General features: G+C 40.8%; 1 protein-coding gene across 14 annotated transcripts in view; it reads left to right on the top strand.

The window, feature by feature from the left end:
* Nucleotides 1-22,779, top strand: part of itpr1b (inositol 1,4,5-trisphosphate receptor, type 1b) — an 80,855-nt gene that overhangs the window by 14,073 nt on the left and 44,003 nt on the right. For 5 of the 14 annotated variants that reach the window (XM_046384732.1, XM_046384731.1, XM_046384729.1 and 2 more), the window contains exons 7-39: nt 1,488-1,586; nt 1,711-1,794; nt 3,025-3,171; nt 3,386-3,490; nt 3,668-3,712; nt 3,824-3,853; nt 4,383-4,537; nt 7,949-8,048; nt 8,131-8,291; nt 8,402-8,543; nt 8,631-8,789; nt 8,881-9,053; nt 9,508-9,627; nt 9,726-9,917; nt 10,136-10,387; nt 10,481-10,622; nt 10,719-10,872; nt 11,085-11,278; nt 11,732-11,870; nt 12,214-12,268; nt 12,361-12,526; nt 12,685-12,852; nt 13,008-13,076; nt 13,169-13,306; nt 13,426-13,551; nt 13,684-13,884; nt 14,095-14,346; nt 14,542-14,667; nt 14,872-15,000; nt 16,005-16,125; nt 16,239-16,423; nt 18,185-18,333; nt 19,264-19,375. In XM_046384732.1, coding sequence (XP_046240688.1) covers nt 1,488-1,586; nt 1,711-1,794; nt 3,025-3,171; nt 3,386-3,490; nt 3,668-3,712; nt 3,824-3,853; nt 4,383-4,537; nt 7,949-8,048; nt 8,131-8,291; nt 8,402-8,543; nt 8,631-8,789; nt 8,881-9,053; nt 9,508-9,627; nt 9,726-9,917; nt 10,136-10,387; nt 10,481-10,622; nt 10,719-10,872; nt 11,085-11,278; nt 11,732-11,870; nt 12,214-12,268; nt 12,361-12,526; nt 12,685-12,852; nt 13,008-13,076; nt 13,169-13,306; nt 13,426-13,551; nt 13,684-13,884; nt 14,095-14,346; nt 14,542-14,667; nt 14,872-15,000; nt 16,005-16,125; nt 16,239-16,423; nt 18,185-18,333; nt 19,264-19,375 — 4,590 coding nt within the window. Of the gene's footprint in view, nt 1-1,487; nt 1,587-1,710; nt 1,795-3,024; nt 3,172-3,385; nt 3,491-3,667; nt 3,713-3,823; nt 3,854-4,382; nt 4,538-7,948; nt 8,049-8,130; nt 8,292-8,401; nt 8,544-8,630; nt 8,790-8,880; nt 9,054-9,507; nt 9,628-9,725; nt 9,918-10,135; nt 10,388-10,480; nt 10,623-10,718; nt 10,873-11,084; nt 11,279-11,731; nt 11,871-12,213; nt 12,269-12,360; nt 12,527-12,684; nt 12,853-13,007; nt 13,077-13,168; nt 13,307-13,425; nt 13,552-13,683; nt 13,885-14,094; nt 14,347-14,541; nt 14,668-14,871; nt 15,001-15,668; nt 15,696-16,004; nt 16,126-16,238; nt 16,424-18,184; nt 18,334-19,263; nt 19,376-21,679; nt 21,716-22,779 lie in introns of all 14 variants that reach the window. The other 9 variants (XM_046384726.1, XM_046384724.1, XM_046384722.1 and 6 more) reach the window with 5 other exon arrangements.

The raw sequence follows: 22,779 nt of genomic DNA, 5'->3' as shown, positions 1-22,779 counted from the left end.
TTAAAAATAGAAGACAGTTAGGACAACCTTTGCACCACTTTGGACTGCAGTTTGTCCCTCCTTTTGCTTAGTGATGCACGACTTTCCAAGCATGAGGAAGCGTTGACAAACTGATTGTTATCTGCCTTTTACAGTCCATGGCTGTTAGCTGTTTTTGATAGTCGGATAAGATACAAGGTCAAAATATTCTGTATTTTCCTTTGGATAGGACTAAGATGTGCATTTTCAGACACTTGTATTTGAAGGGCATTTATTTTACTTGCCCAACAAGGCAAACTGAAAGACAATGTGAAACAACCCCTCCAAGCATGATCGCTTTCCTGTGTTTTTCTTTTATTTTGGTTGTGGAAAGCCTAAACTGATGTTTTGCCACCAATAGGGCCCACTTTCAAAATACTGGATCAGTTGCATAGATAATGTTGGACACCTACAGGCATAATACAACAGTTTTTATGAGAAACTGTCCTGAATTTGTAGAATAGCCTTTGAAGGGTGTAAGATAAGATGTTATGGCGACACGAAGCTTTGCCGATCATGCTGCAGTTTCTGTTAGCAGCTGATGAATTTGAGTCAAGATGATTAATTTGCTGATGAAGTTACACTTCATTAAGCTCCTTGGGGGAAATTAAGGCAGACCACATGCACAGGCCTGGGACCAACTCCAGTTTTGAGGCCAGCGATCAAATGCAGTAGAAAAGAGAGGCCATATTATGAAACTGTCAAAGTTTCTGTTTGAGGTCCGGGTGTGCCCTTTTTCTTGGAGGGAACAACTACAGGGAATACCCACTGGTTATCATTTCTTTACAAGCACAATAATCAGTCAGGGCATTAGACTGATACCTAAAGCCTGTATAAGATCAAGGTATTAAGTTTAAATACCTCTCACATCATCAGGTAATATTTTTTTCAGCTGCTTGTCAGTGTGCTGTAGGTCTCATGTTGAGTTCATCGCTGTTAGTGTGTGCACTAAGTGGTGTGAGCAAACACAGACTTGTTACTGATGATTAAACCATAACATATGTATTGAGGCTTCCTGCTCATGCCTGTACGTTTTTCCTTTGTGGTTAGTGAGTGATGCTGAGGGTCAGGGCTGCAATGATTCTCTGCCTGATTTAGTCCTTTCACACACAATGTGGTCCACAGCTCCATCTAGTGCTGGTCTGGACGTTAGCATGATTTAATGTGTTCACCTCACGAGCAAAGGGAATTGCAGTGTTGAAAGAATGATGGCTAATCTCTTGGGACATGGCATACTTATGGTTTGAATTTAAATCAGGGGCTGAATCCTACATGGTGGCCCTCAGCACAGCAGTATGCTATCTTGTTTCAGGTTTTTCAATTGCCCTCCACTCAATTAATTTGTAATTACAGATGTTAACTGAAAAAGAAACTTTTATTCGATTTTGCACTACCGTATTACCTCTTGTTTCAGAGCCCTTTTTGATTTTATTTAATCCATCAAAACCATTTTTGTGTTGGCCCTGCAGGTGGTGATTGGAGATAAAGTGGTCCTTAACCCTGTGAATGCAGGACAGCCTTTACACGCCAGCAGTCACCAGCTAGTTGACAACCCGGGATGCAACGAGGTACTTTGTTGCCCTTGAGACCTAGATCTAATCTGCAATGTATAATGATGATTAATTTCCACTCCATGTGCCACCCTTTAAATTTCACTGGTTTGTTCACACACTTCTCTCCTCTGTCTTTCAGGTTAATTCTGTCAATTGCAACACAAGTTGGAAAGTTGTTCTGTTCATGAAATGGAGTGACAACAAGGAAACAATACTGAAAGGGGTAGGTCCCCTCACTTTTTTATGTGACATTTTATTTTGGGTTTTATTAATTTAATCCTCACTTAATCAGGCAGCCTCTTTGAGAGTATAATCTCTTTTGAAGAGAGAACTAGAAATATTAATAAGTATCACAATCTGCAAACAGAAGCAGCACAAGTTGTTGATGAAAGATAAAATTGTTGATAAAAACAGTTACAACAATCATGAAAAACATCAGATAGCAGAGCTTTTAAAGTCTCCAAGGACAATGTAAGACTGTAGTTTGAAGGCAGATTGCAGCTTATTCCATTTTAAAGGTGCGTGATACCTGAACTCAGTTCTGTCAGCGTTGCTGCTTACATAAGGGATATCTAAGGTTATGTAATTACTGGCTGGTGTGCTGTTGGTACACGTTTTAAATGAGAGAAGAGATAAGAGGTAGGTTGGAAGCTCGAACAGCAGAGCTTTATAAATTAATAACATGAGATGCCTATTTCTTGACTCTAAGGATGTCCAAGCCACCAAGTGATACAGACAACAATCATGAGTATGTTATTTGTCATTCGTGGTAGAGTGTAATGCAGTGTTTTTAATCCGGGAAGGAGACTGTGTTATGGACGAGTGAAACAGCAGCTGTTATCTTCCTGTGACGCGGTCAAAAACCACATCAGTAAGGAAGGGTAAATTTAAATGAAGCAATGATTCCTGGAGTTTAGATTAGAAGTTTAGGACAGTAGTTGCTGAGGTCTGAGGCCATCACCATTTTATGTAGCTTTTCCATGAAGAAGGAATCCGTGCCTATTACAAATGTTTGGTTCAAAATATGTACTAAATGTGGCCAGATTAAGGGGGAAGACGATATGAGTTAAGATTATCTAAACTGATGTATTTGCATGCTTTCAACCGGAGCAGAGCTTTATATACATCTGTGCTGCTTTTACCAAGATAAAATAAAATTCAGTCAGGAGAAGCTGAGGCATTGGGCACTTCCTCTGCTGGGCAGATATGGGAACTTACTGAAGTACAATCTGGAACCATATTAATCACCATTTCCTCTCCTCTGTTCTTTTTATTTATAAGCTTCAACCATGGCCGAGCTGTCAATAACATGACCAGATGTTTGTCATGTGCATTTACTGAATGTTTAGTGAAATAATGACATGTGAATTTTTAATTTTTTTATTAGTTACACACTATGCCCTTATCCTATGTGTATGTGTATGTCCTTGTGTGTCTGTGTATGTACTCGCAGGGTGATGTAGTCCGGTTGTTCCACGCAGAGCAGGAGAAGTTCCTCACTTGTGACGACCACAGGAAGAAGCAGTATGTTTTTCTTAGAACAACTGGCCGGCAGTCTGCCACATCTGCCACCAGCAGCAAAGCGCTCTGGGAAGTAGAGGTCAGCACAACATGTTCTGTCTCCATTATTACCGTTTTAACACTGGACATTTTGTCATCTACTTAATAAAATCACAGTGCCCCAAATGTGGAAGGGAAAAGGCACAAAGTTGTTTCTATTGCTGGTGTACTGAAATAAGATAAATGCTGCAGTGTTACCAAGTTAACGTGAGACTTCCTTATGCCTTCTTTTCCATGTGTTTTGCCATAACCAGGTGGTCCATCATGACCCATGTAGGGGAGGTGCAGGCTATTGGAACAGCCTGTTCAGGTTTAAACACTTGGCCACAGGATGTTATCTGGCTGCTGAGGTGGGTGAGGTGTGTGTCATCTTCTTTACCTTTCTGTCAGTATGCATAGTAGCATTAAGTCCAGTTTTGATCAGCCATATGTGCTGGCGTGGTTGGTCTAGAGACATTCTGGTAAATTAGATGCCTGGTGCAGTAACTATAATTTGATGCTTAGGAGGATATCTGAAATGCGGGTGTGTTTCCCAGGTGAATCCGGACTTTGAGGAGGAGAGTGCTGAGCAGCGGTCCTCTGTAAGACTTTATCTCTTCTCGTCTGAGTGCTTAGCAACGTCATGCTGGTTGCCCCACTGCTGTTGATCTAATCAGTTCAGCTCTGTGCTCAATCTTTGCTTTCTGTTCTAGGTGGTGGACTTTACACCCTTCAATTTCCAGGTACTGTCATATTGTCTTTACTTTACTAGCGACTAAGTACAGAAACCCTTGTCATGTCTGCACGTGTCATACTGCCTTTTCTGCTTTGTTCTGCAGTTTGTCTTTCTGCGCCTTTAATCACCATTAACTTGTTGTACTGTATGTGCCTTCAGTTTAGTAGCACTAAATTAGCACAGGATGCCACCATGCCATTATCTCAGCTGATGTGTTCTCACTGAAAATCACCATTAGGTGGCAGTGTTATACAAACCAAACTGACCCTAACTGATAGTGTGTGTAGCTGTGGTTTTCAACTATGTCCCCAGCAAACTGTAGTGATGACTGACGTATACTAACTATTTCAGTCAAGAATGGGAAATAATCTGTGAAACTGGCTTCAGTGGTGGTTAAACTGAAACATACCTCTTGGCCTCAGCATAGCAGAGGATTGATGGCTTGTTTTAATAGTGATCCATATATATCATGTGAACTTTACTGCAGTTTGTAACCAATGCTTTGCTCCCTCTCACTGCATGTTTTGTTGCTGTAGCTGGATGCAGATAATGAAGCACTGCGAGGTCGTCTGCGAGCTCCACAGGAGAAAATCATGTACACTTTGGTGCCTGTTCCCGATGGCATGGACATCTCCTCCATCTTTGAGCTGGACCCGACCACTCTGAGAGGCGGGGACTCCATGGTGCCCAGGTACAATATACACTGTAACCACAACAAACTGGAGGTTGACCAATTTTAATAACAATGGTAATTCAGTAACTGTAGTTTTGCTGCAGCTGCTGTTTAACACACACCTTCCACCTTCTGCGAAAAATTTATCACTATGCAAGTACAAAGTTTTATAGTTGTTGAACTGAACATCTAAATGCATAAATCAATCTGTATATCATCAAACCAACCATAAAAAATTTAAGTGGGAACAAATTTTTATTGATAGGGTTAGAAAGAATTTCCCTTCAGGGATAAATAAAGGAATTCTGATTCTGATAGGTTTGAGCTGTTATTTTCCCTCAAATTCAATAATTCCATTTGAGGAGCTGACTGATTTAGGTTGTCCAGCAATCAGCCACTGTTAGAGCCAAGTTCTACCAATATGTCCTGTTGAAAGTTACATGACTTCCAGATATCACAGAGGTAGAACATGTTTTAAGGACAATTTGTAGTTGTTCTAAGGTTATCACATTTGTATCCTCAAAGTGAAAATGTTGATTTGTGCTTGTAAAAATGCTGTAAAATGCTGTTAAATACTCTCACTATCAGTGTACAGCCTTGCCAAGAACTGCGAAGTGACTAAAACCTGATACGAAAAAAGACACAGACACACAGACTACGTCACTGACCCCTCAGGCGTAAAGGAAATGGAAAAAATAACCTGAGGGATGTTGTAAAAAATGGGGGGAAATGGGAGGAATGACAAATATCTCAACTTCGTGACACAAGGTTGTCAAATCAGAAAGTCCAGCAGTGATGTCAAGACCATAACCAATCAGACGGTGGCTAGTACACATTTGACTCATGCTGAGTATCGAAGGGGAATTTGGAGCATTACTAAGAAGCCAGTTTCTGAGGGTTTGTTTGTGTTTGTAACTATTGACAGGGACCCTTTTTATTATGTCTGGATTAGCAGCTGCTTGAGCAGGTCATTTATTGACTTGACATTAAGATGAGAGATTGTAGTCTGGTCTTCAGTGTTTGGTTGAAGCACAGATAGCAATACACACATTGTTCATGAGAGTGTGGTCATAGAGTATCTGTGTAGTACTTTATTTAGTTTTTTGTTTACGCTTTTTACTCTTTATTTACTTTATTTTTTGCTTTTACTTTTCCCAGTGTATAGTCAGTTCAACATTATTTATTGTTCCCAAGATGTTGTGCTGCTGAAGCAGAAAGTCATGTGTGTGTGTGTGTGTGTGTGTGTGTGTGGGTGGGTGGGTGGGTGTTTGTGATTTTCAATGGACTGGTCACCTTTAGATGTACTTGCTAAGGAGAGAAAGGGAAGTCTCACTACGGCATGAAAAGGAAAAAATATATTATTTATGCTGAGAGTAAGCATAGATATTGGGCACAAGAAGGGAAAAAACTACATTTCACAATGCCATGTAAGACACTTGTTATATGTCTCAGCTGAAACCACAAGACTAGATGTTGTGTGAACACACATCATTTGTCAGATAAATGTTTTATCAGGAAATCTGCGCTTCATTTCCAGCTTTGCATGAAATGAGCCATACTGGAACTGTACTGAAAAACTAGGTGATATTTCTTGCACTTGTTTTCTATTTTTAGTTTGACTGTAACGAGACTGTCTTGTTCCTTTATTCTTGCTGACAGTATTGTGTGAGAGGGAATGCATAGTTCTAAAATGTTTGTCCCTGTCTGTAAACATCAGACAGAAGCAGAGGCACTTCACCTTGTGTCAAAGCCTCTATTGTGTCACATCACCAGGTGTGTGCCTGCATGCTGCAGGCTACTACTGCTGGCAACTCCCATTCCTACCTGGAATAACCCTGTCGCTCAAACTTTAGCCAGGGGACTAATTAATGCCTGAAAGAACCGGTACACAAAGGTAAGCCTGTTAGCTTCAGTAGGCGTTTACGTAACGCCTGCCAAGAATATGACTACAGACTGCTGTCTGTGCTGCAGGCCTGACAGACTCACACACACACACACACACACACCTCTTCTTACACACGTGCAGCGGGCATGAAAGACGTAGTTGGCTCAGACTTTACTATGTGTGAAGGTTTAGAGCTTAATGGAGGAGACACGATACTGTACAGGTCACTGCTGGCTAATCCGTAATGCCGCACACATTGTAAACAATCTCTTCCTTGCTGTGGAGGTTTGTTTAAGTTCTTCGCTTTTTTGTTTCTTCTGAGTAGCAAAGATATATAGTATATACACACACGCACACTGGCTTACTTCTGCGTCATGCCTGTAATGCAGTGTTCTATAAACCTTTGTGCTGCTCACCATCATTGTTGTTGGCACCATTTCAGAGAGGCGTCGATTTATAATCATTTTATCATCATGGGTGAGACATTAGGAAATGGTGGTGAAGTGTTGGACTGTTTCATAATAACACCCCCCCCCCTCTTCCCCTGTATGTAAATGGGATATTTAACATATTGTAGTTGAAGTATCAAGCAAAGGTTAAGCAGTCGGTTACTAGTAAGTCAGTTTAAACCACTAGATGGAAACAAGCAGGCATCGTGTCATGTCATCACTCTCACTGTATGTCTCTATAAATACAGTTGATCCTGTCAAGGCTTGCAGCTGCAGATATTTAAGACCCACGCACACTCTCACACCTACACACGCACAAACACAGGTGATCTTAGATGGAAACGTACACAGTCATTTTAACTGTTTGAAGAGCAGTAGCTCTAAATGGATGCTATTGTCTGACTGGAGATTTTAACAAAGCAGCATTGTAGAAAGTTTTTTGTATTTTGTGTTTAATAAATTGCTCACAGCAGGCATGCAGACACAAACATGATGAGAATAGAGAACGAGGTTATGACATGCAACAAATGTCCCTGGCTGTAAAACAATTGTTCTGATCAAAGATTCAAAATACATATTACTGTATAACTGCTTGTTTGTTTGGTTAAGTTTTCCTCCCCTAGTACTTTCTCACTAATTTGTTCTGAGTGTGGTGCTTGGGAAAAGGCCAAAGGATCAATAAAAACAAAAGGTTTTTTCCTGAGAACATGAATCAGGGTGGCTTCAGAGGGAGAGCTCATGATGTCTCTATAAAATGAGAAGTTTTTCATGTGGAGAATGAATGTGATGTGTAAATTTCTTGAATATGCGATGCACAGTGGTCTCAAGAAGTCCAGTATGGTCCAGTCCTGCCATGGAGGTAGCTGTCTTAATGAGAATTTTAAACTTTCTTAAATATGTGTTATGATTAGTTTGCCACAGGTGAAAATGGTGCTGAAACAACCCTGTGAAGAAAAACAATATAAATAAAAACAGAAAGCAATAATTTGTGAATCTTTCTGGTTGGATAATAAGCGTTATGACACTATGTCCTGTGCCCTGCAGCTTTTTTATTTATTTATTTTTTAATCATCTCGTTTTTTCTGTTATTTCTAGGAGCTCCTACGTGAGGTTAAGACACTTGTGCACCAACACGTGGGTTCACAGCACCAACAACCCCATTGACAAAGAGGAGGAAAAACCTGTTATGTTACGGGTGAGCAGCTGGTGGCTTTATCAGTATGTATAGCACGGCTGATGTTTGCTGAACAGAAACTAAAAACAAATGACTCTTCCAGATTGGAACATCACCAGTAAAAGAGGACAAGGAGGCCTTTGCCATTGTACCAGTGCCTCCAGCAGAAGTTCGTGATTTAGACTTTGCCAATGATGCGAGTAAAGTGTTGGCGTCCATCGCCGGCAAACTTGAAAAGGGTACCATTACACAAAACGAAAGGAGGTATGAAGGGAAAAAATGACATACTTTAAATACAACATTATAATGCTGTTGTTTTAATGCAGTTTGCAATTGTTGCATTTGACACTTGCATGTATATATATACGCTTCAGGTTTGTGACCAAACTCCTGGAAGATCTAGTTTTCTTTGTGGTGGACATCCCTAACAGTGGGCAGGATGTTTTGGAGATCATGGTTAACAAACCCAACCGAGAAAGACAGAAACTCATGAGAGAGCAGAATATCCTGAAGCAGGTTGGTCTTCAACCAGAGAGATTGTAATTCCACTGATTTAAAGGTTAACTACATTTTGGGTATTAAAATTCCCAATTTCCTTTTCAGATTTTCAAACTTCTCCAAGCCCCTTTCACGGACAGCGGCGATGGTCCCATGCTTCGACTGGAGGAGCTGGGAGACCAGCGCCATGCTCCTTTTAGACATATTTGCAGGCTTTGCTACAGAGTGTTACGTCATTCTCAGCAGGATTACAGAAAGAACCAGGTAGGTGGACACAGCAACTCCACTTTGGCCCCTGTCACCAAGACCTTTTTTTCTTCACAATATTCATCCCGCCCCTTCCTTCTCATCACAGGAATACATAGCCAAACAATTCCGCTTCATGCAGAAGCAGATAGGATATGATGTGCTGGCAGAAGACACAATAACGGCTCTGCTCCACAACAACCGGAAGCTGCTTGAGAAACATATCACTGCTGCTGAGATAGACACTTTTGTTACTTTAGTGAGGAAGAACCGCGAGCCAAGGTGAGGCCCACTGGGTGGGACAGACCCTGGCTTGTATCATAAGCTGGCATACAAGGAGTGGCTGTGGCCAGTTCTGGTCAGATTTGTTTGTACAACAGCTACTAAGGAACGTAAATTTATGTAAATGTATTTAAATATGTGCAGAGGAATATGACTGAAACTGTTTGTGCATGACCTTGGCACTGAAGGTAATTTGCCGACAGTGTGAGTTTGTGTTGTGTTAAAGTCCTGTCAGGTGCTGTCAGTGATATGTGAATCGGGCTGATCCAGAAGTCTGGACAAAGGCGGCCCTCACAGTTTGAACTGCTATAGTACTGAGAGAGTGGAAGCAAAGCAACGCATTCAGATTTTAACTTTGTGTACTTCTGATCTAATCTGAAGTTGACCATGCGTATCTCTTATCTCCCCCAGCAGCTGTAAAATAGATAAAAAATGTGCTGTCATCCATCTCCAGGTTTCTGGACTACCTCTCAGATCTCTGTGTGTCCATGCAAAAGTCCATCCCTGTGACACAAGAGCTCATCTGCAACGCAGTACTGGACCCTAGCAATGCTGATATCCTCATCGAAACCAAGTTAGCATCTAATTTTTACCTCCTTGCTTTTAGATTTTTTTGCATAACTTAAAAAAGCACTATCAGCTATCAAAAATGCTATTTATGATGTTCAACAGATTGGTCCTGTCAAGGTTTGAGATTGAGTCAGTGTCAAATGGAGAGAGTCCAGTGGAGGCTGAGGATGAAGAAGAGGTCTGGCTTTTCTGGAAAGACAATTGCAAGGAGATCCGGAGTAAGAGCATCCGGGAGTTGGCCCAGGATGCAAAGGAGGGCCAGAAGGAGGACCTGGAGGTGGTCAGTTACTACAGGTGAGATGTCTTTGTTAAAAAATACCTGTTAGATTGATTTTAACATTAATCTAAGGTAATCTGGTGCAATAGAATCCCAACTGCTCAACACGTTTTTAAAAACAATAACACCAAACAGGTGTACACAAAGTAACAGTCAAGGATACTGAGTATGACGACTCCATTCTAATACAAACAACACTACTACAACTACAAACTCCCATAATATTTCTCCACAGGTGTCAGCTGAATCTCTTTGCCCGGATGTGTTTGGACCGTCAGTACCTGGCCATAAACAAGATCTCTGGGCAGCTGGATGTGGATTTGATCCTGCGCTGTATGTCTGATGAGGACTTGCCCTATGACTTGCGGGCATCTTTTTGCCGCCTAATGCTGCACATGCATGTGGACCGTGACCCTCAGGAGCAGGTCACACCTGTCAAATATGCCCGTCTTTGGTCTGAGATTCCCTCTAAGATTGCTATTGATGAGTGAGTTTGTCTCATGAATTCTTCATTGACTAGTATTGCTATTCCAAAGATCTCACAGCATTCCTTAGATGTGGTTCTCCTCTCACTATCCAGCTACGACAACGATGGAACCACCAGAGATGAGATCAAAGAGCGGTTCTGCCTCACAATGGACTTTGTGGAGAACTACCTGAGAGAGGTGGTGTCACAGAACATCCCCTTCTCAGACAAGGAAAAAAACAAGCTTACCTTTGAGGTAATGTCAATTTGTGTATGGTGTGAGCGGATGAGTGTCAGCTGAAGATGTGTTTAATTAAATTGTAAATCATGGTTCTGCTTTTTCTTGTCACAGGTAGTGAACCTGGCAAGGAACCTCATATACTTTGGTTTCTACAACTTTAGCGACCTTCTCAGACTGACCAAGATTTTACTGAACATTTTAGACTGTGTCCATGTCAGCACCATTTACCCAATCAACAAGATGGAGAAGGGAGAGGAAAACAGAGGTAATCATCCATCTTTTTAACCCATTTGACTGTACATCAGGGAAGATGTTTTCCTTTCCTTTTCTTGTTAGTCAAATGTAAGTATTCAAATATATTTTTAATGGTTAATTCACTGTTGCCTCTTGTATCTAAAGTGAAAACCATGGTGATCATTTAACACCATTTCTGCAGATTTTATTGTTGTCGTTGCTCTGTTTCTGTGTGTACTTTAGCTGGCAGTAATGTGATGAAGTCCATTCATGGAGTTGGGGAGTTGATGACCCAGGTAGTGCTGAGAGGAGGTGGCTTGTTGCCCACCACACCAACTCATCAGCCAGAAGGAGATGCAGTTAAAACACAGACTGAACCAGAGAGAGAGGACATCATGGTCATGGATACGAAACTCAAAGTCATTGAGATTCTACAGGTAGGACATCAGGAAACACGTAACTCCCCAACAATGTTAATAAAAGTCTCCTGTAGTCATGACCTAAACCAAACAGGAAATCATCCGTTTAGATTTTTTTGTGCAATTGTAATGCATTTGTTGTCATTTACAGACTGTCCTTTAACAGTCTGGTCCCCGTCAGTCCAATCTTAAGACATTAATGAGGAAACCGGTTCAACTTCTGAGTTTTTGTTGAACGGTGTGGCTGTGACGGTGCAGAGAATTTCCTTGTTTTGGTAACAGGAGGTTATTGGAACTCAACTGTAGATGGTCAAATCAGCCTTCAGATTAAAGTGTTGGAGGAGAGCCTGGACCTGAACACACCTACATGTCAGGATTCAGTTATAGTGAAAGCACCAAATCCTGGAAATGGGAGATAATTTCTTTTGTACTTTGATTAATTATATTGTAATTTTTTCTCCTTTCTTTTAGTTCATTTTAAATGTACGACTGGACTACAGGATCTCCTGCCTACTTTGTATTTTCAAACGTGAGTTTGACGAGAACAACCCCCAAGCTGACAACACTTCCACTCAGAATGGAATTAATAATGTCACAGGTCAGATGCCAGGTATGATGCCACTCGACTGACCTTCTTACGGCGGACATTGTGGCTTGTCGTAGCAATAAAAGCACAGGTGTAATTAATAACAAACAACTCCACTCCATTTAGGTGAGCTACTTTTAGGGTCCAGGCACTGTGCCCGCTGGCTCTCTGTCAAGGTTACCGGGACATTTGATGGAACTGTGTTAACAAAATTAATTTTGCCTTTGCTTTCCCTGCTCTGACAAGTCATAATGTCTGCTGTGGCCTATTAAAATTCATGCATTCTAATTATTTTTGTTTTGTAAATGTGGAAAATTATTTCTTTGAAATATTGATTCTGATTATCATTATTTTTTAATAACTCTAGGAAATCTTGACTTTGAGAACATAGAAGAACAGGCGGAGGGGATTTTTGGAGGAAGGTAATCCAGAGTTTAGCAGCCTTTCCTAAGCTTCTCTGAAACAAGATAAAGCAAGATAAGGTTTGTGTAATTTCTACTCCAATAACTTTCAGTGAGGAGAACACTCCACTAGACTTGGATGACCACGGAGGTCGTATCTTCCTAAGGGTCCTGCTGCACCTGACCATGCATGATTACCCTCCCCTTGTGTCTGGAGCGCTTCATCTGCTCTTCAGACACTTCAGCCAGAGACAGGAGGTCCTCATGGCCTTCAAACAAGTAGGCATTACCCCTTGTTAATACTTTATTTTGATATACAACCATGCAAACATTAGCTCTAATAACTTCACAAGTCCAAAACTGATTATTATATAACATGAAGATCTCTGTGATTAAGTTCAAGTTGATGCAAATCTATACGCTTCACTGAAATTTAGGTCCAGCTGCTCGTGACCAGTCAGGATGTGGATAACTATAAGCAGATCAAGTCAGATCTGGACCAGCTGCGTTCCATTGTGGAGAAGTCTGAACTGTGGGTTTATAAGAGGCAAGGAGAAGATGGCATGGATGGAGATGGACCTTCAGAGTCTGACAGCAAAAAGAAGGTACATTGTATGAAAACTTGAAACGTAACACATTTGTCGAAACTGATAAAGAAGAGAATTTCATTAAAAGGCCAATTGGCCTCAATATAGATTGTATCAGTCTCAGTCATGTAGTAAATTGGTTCCACTTCTTACTGCTGCTCCTTGATTTACAGGGAGACTCACCTGGTTCAGACAAGAAGATGGAAAGCACCAGCAGTTACAACTACAGGGTTGTGAAAGAGGTAAAATTAGTAGTCATTAGTATTTGGAACTTGCATTTTCATGTTTGTAATTTGTCGCCTGTGATTGAAATCATCCTGTTGTCTGTGTTCAGATCCTGCTGCGTCTCAGTAAGCTGTGTGTCCAGGAAGGAAGTTCAGGGAAGAAGAGTAAGAAACAGCAGCAAAGGTTACTGAGGAACATGGGAGCTCACAGTGTGGTGCTGGAGCTCCTACAGATCCCCTATGAGAAGGTGCCAAAAAATTATATATATTAAACTCGAAACCCTTTGCATAGCTTTTATGCATTTCAGTTACCTGTTAATGTAATGTAAATAACAAACGACGTCTGATACTTTGTTATACGCTTCAGGGCGAGGATGTCCGAATGCAGGAGATCATGAAACTGGCCCACGAGTTCCTGCAGAATTTCTGTGCTGGAAATCAGCAGAATCAGGCTCTGCTCCACAAGCACATCAACTTGTTTCTTAACCCGGGGGTGAGTAGTAAACACAGGCATCTCAAGTTTTCTTCTGAGGTTTGGTTTCTAAACAAAAAATCTGAAATTCACCCGCCATTATTCACTTTCACCGACTGTCCTTTTTGTGCCCCCTTTATCCAACTCTGTCAGATCCTAGAGGCCGTCACCATGCAGCACATCTTCATGAATAACTTCCAGCTGTGCAGTGAAATCAACGACCGAGTGGTTCAGCACTTTGTCCACTGTACCGAGACTCATGGTCGACATGTTCAGTATCTCAAGTTCCTGCAGACTATTGTAAAGGCTGAGAACAAGTTCATCAAGAAATGTCAGGACATTGTCATGGCTGAGGTCAGTTCTGTGGTCTTTACAACAGACGAAAGAATGCTACTAATGCCTGCTACAGTGGAGTCAGTGATTCAAAATAAATGAGAAAGGCAGGGGCGTTGTCAGTATATTAAAATGACTGGGGATACCAACTGACTGTATACATGACAGTGAGGGTAACTGACAGATGTTTTGGTAAGACTGAATTCTCTAATGTGACTTTCCAAAACTCAGATGGTGAACTCAGGCGAGGACGTCCTGGTCTTCTACAACGATCGCGCTTCCTTCCAGACCCTCGTCCAGATGATGCGCTCAGAACGGGACCGCATGGATGAAAACAGCCCTCTCATGTACCACATCCACCTGGTGGAACTGCTGGCTGTCTGCACTGAGGGCAAGAACGTCTACACTGAGATAAAGTGTAACTCCCTGCTGCCCCTGGATGATATTGTACGAGTTGTCACCCATGAAGACTGCATCCCTGAGGTGTGAATAATGAGTTCATTTATTTATTTTTGGCTGATATGTGTATTGTTTGGCTTTCACACTCTTTGTGCGGTCAAACAAACTTGATATGTGTATATTTGAAATGGGTGTTTGAAAGTGAGTTGTTGTCCCAGGAGAATCAGTCCAATGCTGATAAATGTGCTTTATTAAGTTTGTTTGTTTGGATCCTAACAGGTGAAGATTGCTTATATCAACTTCCTGAACCACTGCTATGTCGACACAGAGGTTGAGATGAAAGAGATTTATACGTCCAACCATATGTGGAAGCTGTTCGAGAACTTTCTGGTGGACATTTGTAGGGTAAGCCACAACGTATTTGACATCTCAAAGTGAGACTGACAACAGGCTAGTTAGACAGAAATTGCTGCTTTATATTATATTATTATATTATGGGTTTGGGTGATTATGGCAAAACAGCATGCAGCGTCTTACCTGTTGCCCACGCGCAGGAAGTGTGATCCAGTGGCTGTGCGTCATGCTAATATCTTTTCTGTCCTTGCCTAGGTGTGCAACAACACCAGTGACAGGAAGCATGCGGATACCACGCTGGAGCGTTATGTAACTGAGACAGTCATGAGCATTGTCACATGTTTCTTTAGCTCTCCTTTCTCTGACCAGAGCACAAGCCTGCAGGTAATCTGGACTGTGGAGTATAGCATTTGAAATAATTCCATGCAGTCTTACAGTTGTCATTTGGCAGAGTGAAAACCTGCTCATCTACACACACACACACACACACACACACACACACACATACTGTATTTGTATACTGTAAAATATGATTGTTTCCCCTGCATAGATTGCACGCCATATATATGTAAGTAATGGTGACTTTCACCCGCATTTTGTTTCCCAACCCTTGGGTGCTTATCGCCACACTCAGAAAGTATCTTCACTGTGTGGGTTTTCACGTTTTCATAGCTTAGTCAGTACACAGACTCTGTTGTTCCCAGATCTGTGGGTGTGTTGCACAAGGTTTTACCGGGACATGCTGCAGATGATGTACTCACGCAGTGTGGCCACTCCGTTTCTCAGACCTTGATGGTAGTGCTGTCCTGTAGCCCACGACTTTCCCAGTGAACTATGACCAATACCCTCTATAGACTGCCAAAACCCTCGTACAGTAATTTTGTGGTGTAGTACTTTACACAGCTGCCCTCTTATTTTTAGGTGGAGTTGTTTTATTAGCCACAGTAGAAACTGTTGATTTTTTTTCCCATGTTAGCCGGAATTCTGAGAATTCTGCTGACTGAGGTTTACCAATACATGATTACATCACGCCCCTTTTTCTCTTGCAACAGGCGGCCATTCTTGGAAAGATAACTGAGGTATTTATTGTAATCTAGGGCTGTGGCTTGCTGGTAGATTAATCTTTTATCACGGTGGTAGAACTCAGTTGTACTTCATGTTAAACACTGGTTTGGTGTGATGTGTTGGGACTGCACATGATCATAAGCAGGACCCAAAGCTGCAGACACCTTTAGTATCCTCACGTCTCTAGCACAAATTTGGTGAAAAGTTCAGTAACTCCGCTCCCTGATTCCCTAATCAGGCAACACAATTGTGACTTAATAGGTTATTAAACTGTTCATGTGTTTTCAGTTTTCCTTATCTTCTGCTGTCTCTCCATCTTACAGACCCGTCAGCCAGTGTTTGTACAGCTGCTTCAGGGAGTGTTCAGGGTATACCACTGTAACTGGCTCAACCCTGTTCAGAAGGCCTCTGTTGAGGCTTGCATTAAAGTACTCTCAGACGTTGGTAAGATACTGGGCTAACACCAACCTCTGGTCTCTGTTATCGTATCAGAAAGGGCAGTGAGGCACACGATAAAGGCGTTAAATTGAAATATCTACATTCTTGCGTCTCTCCAGCTAAGAGCAGAGCTATTGCCATCCCAGTGGATTTGGACAGTCAAGTGAACAACTTGTTTGTCAAGTCCAATAATGTTGTGCAGAAGAGCATCCTCAGCTGGAGACTATCTGCTAAAAACACTTCCAGACGAGACTCTGGCTTGACTACCTCCAAAGACTACAGAAACATCATTGAGAGGCTTCAGGTCAGTAGTAAGACATACCGTGATGTTTTTCTTACAATTTCAATGTTTAATTCTTTTTTCTCATTTATTTTGTTTTTTCTGATAATTTAACCAGTCGTCTCATCTAACACTGGTCACTCAAGCGGGAAGGTGGTAGGATGACCAAAACAAAACAAAACAAAAATAATGCAAAATAAAAAAGTAAAAGCATTGGTTAAATAAAACAACAACAATTTTTGAAAAGCAATTGTGACTATAATTAAAATATTCTTTGCAATGTATTTACTTCTATGTCTACATATATCTCTCTGGCATCTGTGCATGAACCAGAACAGTTTCTGGCAGAGAACAGGAAATAGTACACAAAGTGAGAGAGATGCATCTGATGGCAGAGTGGCACAGGACATCACGTTCACTCAGTAATAGTATTATGGTCATCTGTGCCACAGTCAGTCTGGCTCAGAGGAGTATGAAGACATAAGTAAACTGCCGCTGGGTGTACGTGCAGCTTTTCTCATTTTTTTTACTTGTTTTGTCTCCCTTGGTGAGATGAATCACCAATCATCAGTATTTGCCTGATGTTTATATGTTTCATTATTTTTTGTGCAGTGTAATTAATTTTTGATACGCAAAAGTGGTGCAATTCTTTTTGGAAAAAACTGTGGTTTCTACTTGTATTACAGTTTCTGTGGAAAAAGTTTCCTGGGTCATATGCCAAGTTGTTGCACCCTATTTTCTTGTAATGCGTGACTCAGTCCTCCGTGGAAATGTGAATCGCTGTCTGGTCCAGTTCGATTGTTATCTGAACTTACACGGGAAACCCAGAGGTTCAGTTGAACAATTCCAGTTCCAAGTCCATCTTAAGTCATCAGATTGTTGTTGTTTCCCAAAATTGTTGTGGGTGGTTCATCAGCCCATTCCCAGACTAATGTGGTTCCCAAAGCGGTACCTCACCCATTTTCTTACTTTCACTTTGCTTAAGGAAAGGCGTTTCTCAGAATGTGTTCTTCAACACTACTCATCGTCTGTTATGTTTTTTCTGTTCCATTTCCTTGTAGCTTTTTTGTTTAACCACTCAGTAGACAGCCCACGCTGTGTTTTAATCACCACCAGACCAGAAGTCCTCATGATGCAACTTCACGTATTTGCATATTTTCACACAAGTCATCTCCAGGCGTGACAGGAAGTATAAAGAGAAGTGAGATGTGGTCGTGCTTTGCTCACACAAAGCAAATGTGTATGGTGTAATGTGCTCGATATGTCACCTTCTGTTTCTTTTGCACTGATTTATGAGGCCATCTGGCCAATATTTTGAGGTTCTTTGCCGCTGGATTCCTTGAATAAATTAAGTGATCTGGATGCATGTGCAGAGATTCTGAGAGACAGAGACTGAAACTCTGGACAACAGACAAGATAATGAATCTCTTGATGATGCAATTAACTCTCAGAAATATTAGCTACTTTAATATATATATATATATATACCAAACCGTGAGCTTTTAGTAGATTTAGTTTCCCTTGTTATATATAGGTGTTATGTCATGAATAATTCATAAAATCTGCATTAGGGCTGTTCTTTCACAGTGAGTACGTTGAGATCAAGTGTTTGTGGTGATGTGATGATAAGTTGGTTAATTTATATTCTAGATAAAAAGTTGAGGATCAATAAATATTTAGGCATGCAGTTTCATTCGGCATCTCAGTTTTGTAGTCTTTTGTAGTAAAACCACAGGTTCTGGTCATGTCTAAGCTCTGGTTGTCTGTCACTGTGCTGTGTTGTAGGACATAGTGTCTGCACTGGAAGACCGTCTGAGGCCGCTGGTCCAAGCTGAGCTCTCAGTGCTGGTGGATGTCCTCCATCGTCCAGAGCTGCTCTTCCCCGAGAACACGGAAGCTCGCAAGAAATGTGAAAGTGGAGGATTCATATCAAAGTAATACAAATTTCCAACTACCAAATTATTTTGGTTTGTCCATGACATAGAGAGCAGTTACTAGTTTATAGACTATTGGCTGTACCTCTTATGTATACTGAAATCCTTGTATTTAGTGGTGTTATGCATCTGTATTTTTTTACGCTGGATAAAATCAATTTGGAGATACAGCAGCTTGAGATAAGAAGGAGTTGACTCAGATGTGCATGATATGAGTAGCGTCATGGAACTTTTGTACCCTTCACTGATCCATTGTTTAGATATGTGTTTCTGGTTAGAATTTGACCCACAATTTTAATTTGCCTGTTTAACACAGGATGTGATGGCCTCAGAAAAACTGCTGAGGGTGCAAATGCATTTCTGTTTTGCATGCATCTTGCTATTGGTGCCCCAGAAAGCCTGCTGACTTCTCAAACCAATTTGCAGTGCGATGTGAAAAAAAAAAAAAAAGAAGAATAAAGTAACTTATACAGTAGAATTCCAATCAACAACAAATGAAGTAAAAATATATAAGATCATATAATGTGAGATCATCTGGAAAATATATAAAATAAATAATAATGAAAAGAATGCATTAAATATAATAAACATTGTTGAACATAAATAAAAGTATGGACATTGATGTGCTATTACAGTGTTTTGTTGCGCCTGATAAGAGCTCACTTTGAATTAGAAGGAACATGGTGGAACATGTAGAGCTGAGTTCAGTATTTTGTGGAAAGGTGTGTCAACCGTCCCATCGGGGCAGGGTCCTCCAGATCTGTTGTTTTGTCTGAAAGAAGGTCACTGTATGATGAAAATCAGCCAAAATGACGTGTGGCTTTCTCAGAAGTTGTGGTGTGTTCATCGGTGCAGTAAGGTGGTTGGGTAATGGCAGCTGTCATCAATTCATTTCTTTGTCCTCACTTTTCTTTCTTTGGTCCTGACCAGACTGATCAAACACACCAAGCAGCTTCTGGAGGAGAATGAGGAGCGTCTGTGCATCAAAGTACTGCAGACACTGAGGGAAATGATGACAAAGGACCGGGGCTATGGGGAGAAGGTACATACCTTTTGTGTTCCTGTTTCTCATCATCTGCTTGTAGATGTGCCCGAGATCCACCCACACCTGTGATAAAACACTTTGCAGACATCTCTGGGTACAGTGTCCCTTTCCCACTGCAACAAACTTACAGGAGGTTAAAAAACTGTAAAATAAAAGAAGAGGCTGAGCTCTGCTTGGTTGCCTCTGGAGCCTGAATATGCTGTAAATACTGGATTTGAAGTCACAGCAGACAGAACGATTTATGGATACTCTGTCTAGTTTAAGGCAAATGCTGGTACATATTAAAGAAAAAAATGGATTCCTTTCTTTCTTCCCAAAATAACTTTGTCAGACAGTAAGCTCAGATGGCTGAATAAATGAGTATCAACATTACTAACACTTTTAACAACATACTTGACTTGCCTTGACTCTCTCACTCAGCCATGTGATACAACATCCATTGGTTACTGATGATCTCATTGGCTGCTAATCACCTCTTGTACTAATAACTAATTGATTGCTTCAAGTCTGTCAGCTTGTTTCAGTGACAATAGCAATACCACAGGCTGAAACTAAGCCAGCTCACATCTGGAATTTAGATTTTGATACCTGAAACTGAAGGCATGATTTTCGTTTTTGGTGAAATGGCTGGCACCATGTTTTAAGGTACTGTTGGAGCTTCTGCCCACTAATAGCACTATGGAACATGTTTTGCTTTTCTGCAAGTTTCTTTTCTGCTTGTATCTCATGCATGTGCAATAGGATGCACATGCACAAGGATGCAGCACAACCAAGAGTTGGTAGCAATAAATAGGAAAAGGGAGGGAAGAAGAAGACTACTATAGTAAACATGGATATGCAGGTTTCAGATTGCCTAAGTATTATTAAAGTTGAAAAACACGTTCAAAAAGCCTTCAAGAATACACACTGTGTTTTAGGGCGAGAGACTGAATGGAAACACAGAATAACTGGCCTACCTTTCTATAGAATTGATTAGCCTTAATTTATGAGTGCACAAAACCATTTTAAATCTATGCATCTATGGAACAGTAACTTACTTTAAATGTAATATACACCCTTATTTTACAGAGAAAACAACAAGCACTGAAGAAAATTTGGATTATTTTGTGGTATAACTGAATGTACATATTTACCAACTCCCAAATCATATCTAGATGTCAACACGAAGACAGCAGCTGCCCTATAGTGTCAGTATATTGTATCTGCACCTGTAGTCAAAGGAGAACAAAGCAATCACACGTTTTAGCAAAGACTGATGTAGATTTACTTATATTTTCCAAAGCACTGCTCACACATATTGCAACATATCAGGAACACTTGCACACCCACGTTCAATTTTCCAACATAATTGGCGGTGATGACAGGTGAGAAGCCAGTGAGCGATGGCGTCCTTGTTGTGACTCCTGTCGGTTGGCCAGGGTTCATGGACAGATCAGTGTTTGGAGGAAACAAACATTCAAAACAAGATCAGACCCAACTTCAATAATGAGGCACCCCAACAGCCAAAAAAATATGCTGTGATTGCATGTTTGGCATGCGGCAGCTTTTGTTTTATCCACACGTGTTTATGTTAAATTCCTGGCACCAGTTCGTTTCTGTTTTGGAGACTAGAACTACGTCATCTGCATACAAAATGCACACAAATCAGCATCTGAATACAAGCAGACAACTTCAACCCACACATACACCTTTATTTGAGGTTAAGAGTACAGTTCACACTTCATTCACAGACTGGAAATATTTGAGAACGTTTTTGTTAAAGCCATATACGAACATGAATCAGTCACAGAGCAAACTTCAATGAACCCAATCAATTCAAAACAAGAAGATGTATTCTGAAATTTAGTCTAGAATCTATGATTGTCGTTGTGACCTTATGGTTCTGGCAGCTCCCCTGTTTTCTGATTCCATTTCATCTGTCTATCACTACCTGAAAGAATACGTGCTAAGTTTTAACAGACATATCACCTTGTATTTCTCTACTTAAAGTATACCTGCAACTATTTGAACTTTTAAATCTTCTCCTGTAAATCAATATCGGATGAGCTTAATATGATGTGTGATATCAGTATTGCAAAACGTGAAAGTGGGAGGGTGTTTCTGTTATTATTAATCATTGCACCTACAGATTCATATGGTCTGGTTTGGAGCTTTAACATGCTATACTTTCACTTTTTCACTATCTTGACGTGCTGTGTGTGTGTGTGTGTGTGAAAAGCTTTACACTTTACACACCAAGCTTTACTATATCTTACTAATCCAGCACTACTAACTCTGCCCCCTATACTTTTTCTCTTGCAGCTGATTGCCTTTGATGATGAAATGGATGTGGCTGAGGTTGATCATTTTACTTACTATTGTGTCTCCTGCTAACAACATAGACATGCTTTGTGCTGCAAGTAGGCCTTCTAGCATCTCATCCTCATCTGTGATTCCTGTCGGTAGCTTAGTGCTCCCTGTTTTGTGTGTGTGAGCTGCTCTAGATCTTTGTGGTAAAATATAACATACCGCTCACATTACGCAATATGCTTGTCTGTTGTGCCTGTGTATGGTTGTGCACTTGATGTACTGAAGTACACTCTGTCGGGAAGAAATTTTAGTTTTAGAAAGTGATTCATTTACTGATGACATTGCAGACATAAAACATTACTGCATTTTACCAGCATATTGTTAATCCACGTCGACTGCTTTATTTGAACATCTGTTTATAAAGGCAGCAGTTCTACAGCTTGTCTGCAGCAGCAACTACATGCAGCTACGGTTGCTCTTCACAAACTGTGTGGGACTTTCGGGGCCTGGAATTTCCATGAAGGGACGGCTTTTTGTCACTGATTTTCTTCATGCTGTAACAGTCAGTCAGTCAGTTAGAATTTTCTCTTCAAACTTCATTCTCCTGACCAATTAAAGGAGAATTACACCAGTCAATCTTCTTGATCTTTATTACCTTTCCTGATCTTTATTATTTGACTTTATTTTATATTTTTCCAACATGATGGAGCACTTTAAAGCCTTGCTCAGACTGCAGGACTGCAAGACTGTAACATGATTGAAATATTTAGAGCTTAAAATACCTATAAAATAACAACCATGTATAATGTGTCAGTTTCATAAAATTTTAATTTTACAACGTAACTTCTTCCAGGTTGCTAATCCCCCAACAGCCTGTCGATAGTATAATCTTATTGCTGTAAGGACGAGGTGAGCTGGTTTTTATGAGGTTCATAGTGTTACTTTTGATTACATCAGTGAGATGTTTCTATTTTTCTGGTCACTTAATCTCAATGCTGCACAGCCCCTTTATGATGGATGGCTGTGAGAGAGCATATTCTTCTAAGCCCATTGCCAGGTGTTAGAGTATATATAGCTGGGGTTACTCCATCAAACAGTTCATAATACAGGCG

This window comes from Scatophagus argus, chromosome 3 (genome assembly GCF_020382885.2).
Source record: "Scatophagus argus isolate fScaArg1 chromosome 3, fScaArg1.pri, whole genome shotgun sequence".
In the NCBI taxonomy this organism is placed as follows: Eukaryota; Metazoa; Chordata; class Actinopteri; family Scatophagidae; genus Scatophagus; species Scatophagus argus.
Note: the sequence above shows the minus strand (reverse complement) of the source record. Positions and strands in the feature narration are given on the sequence as shown.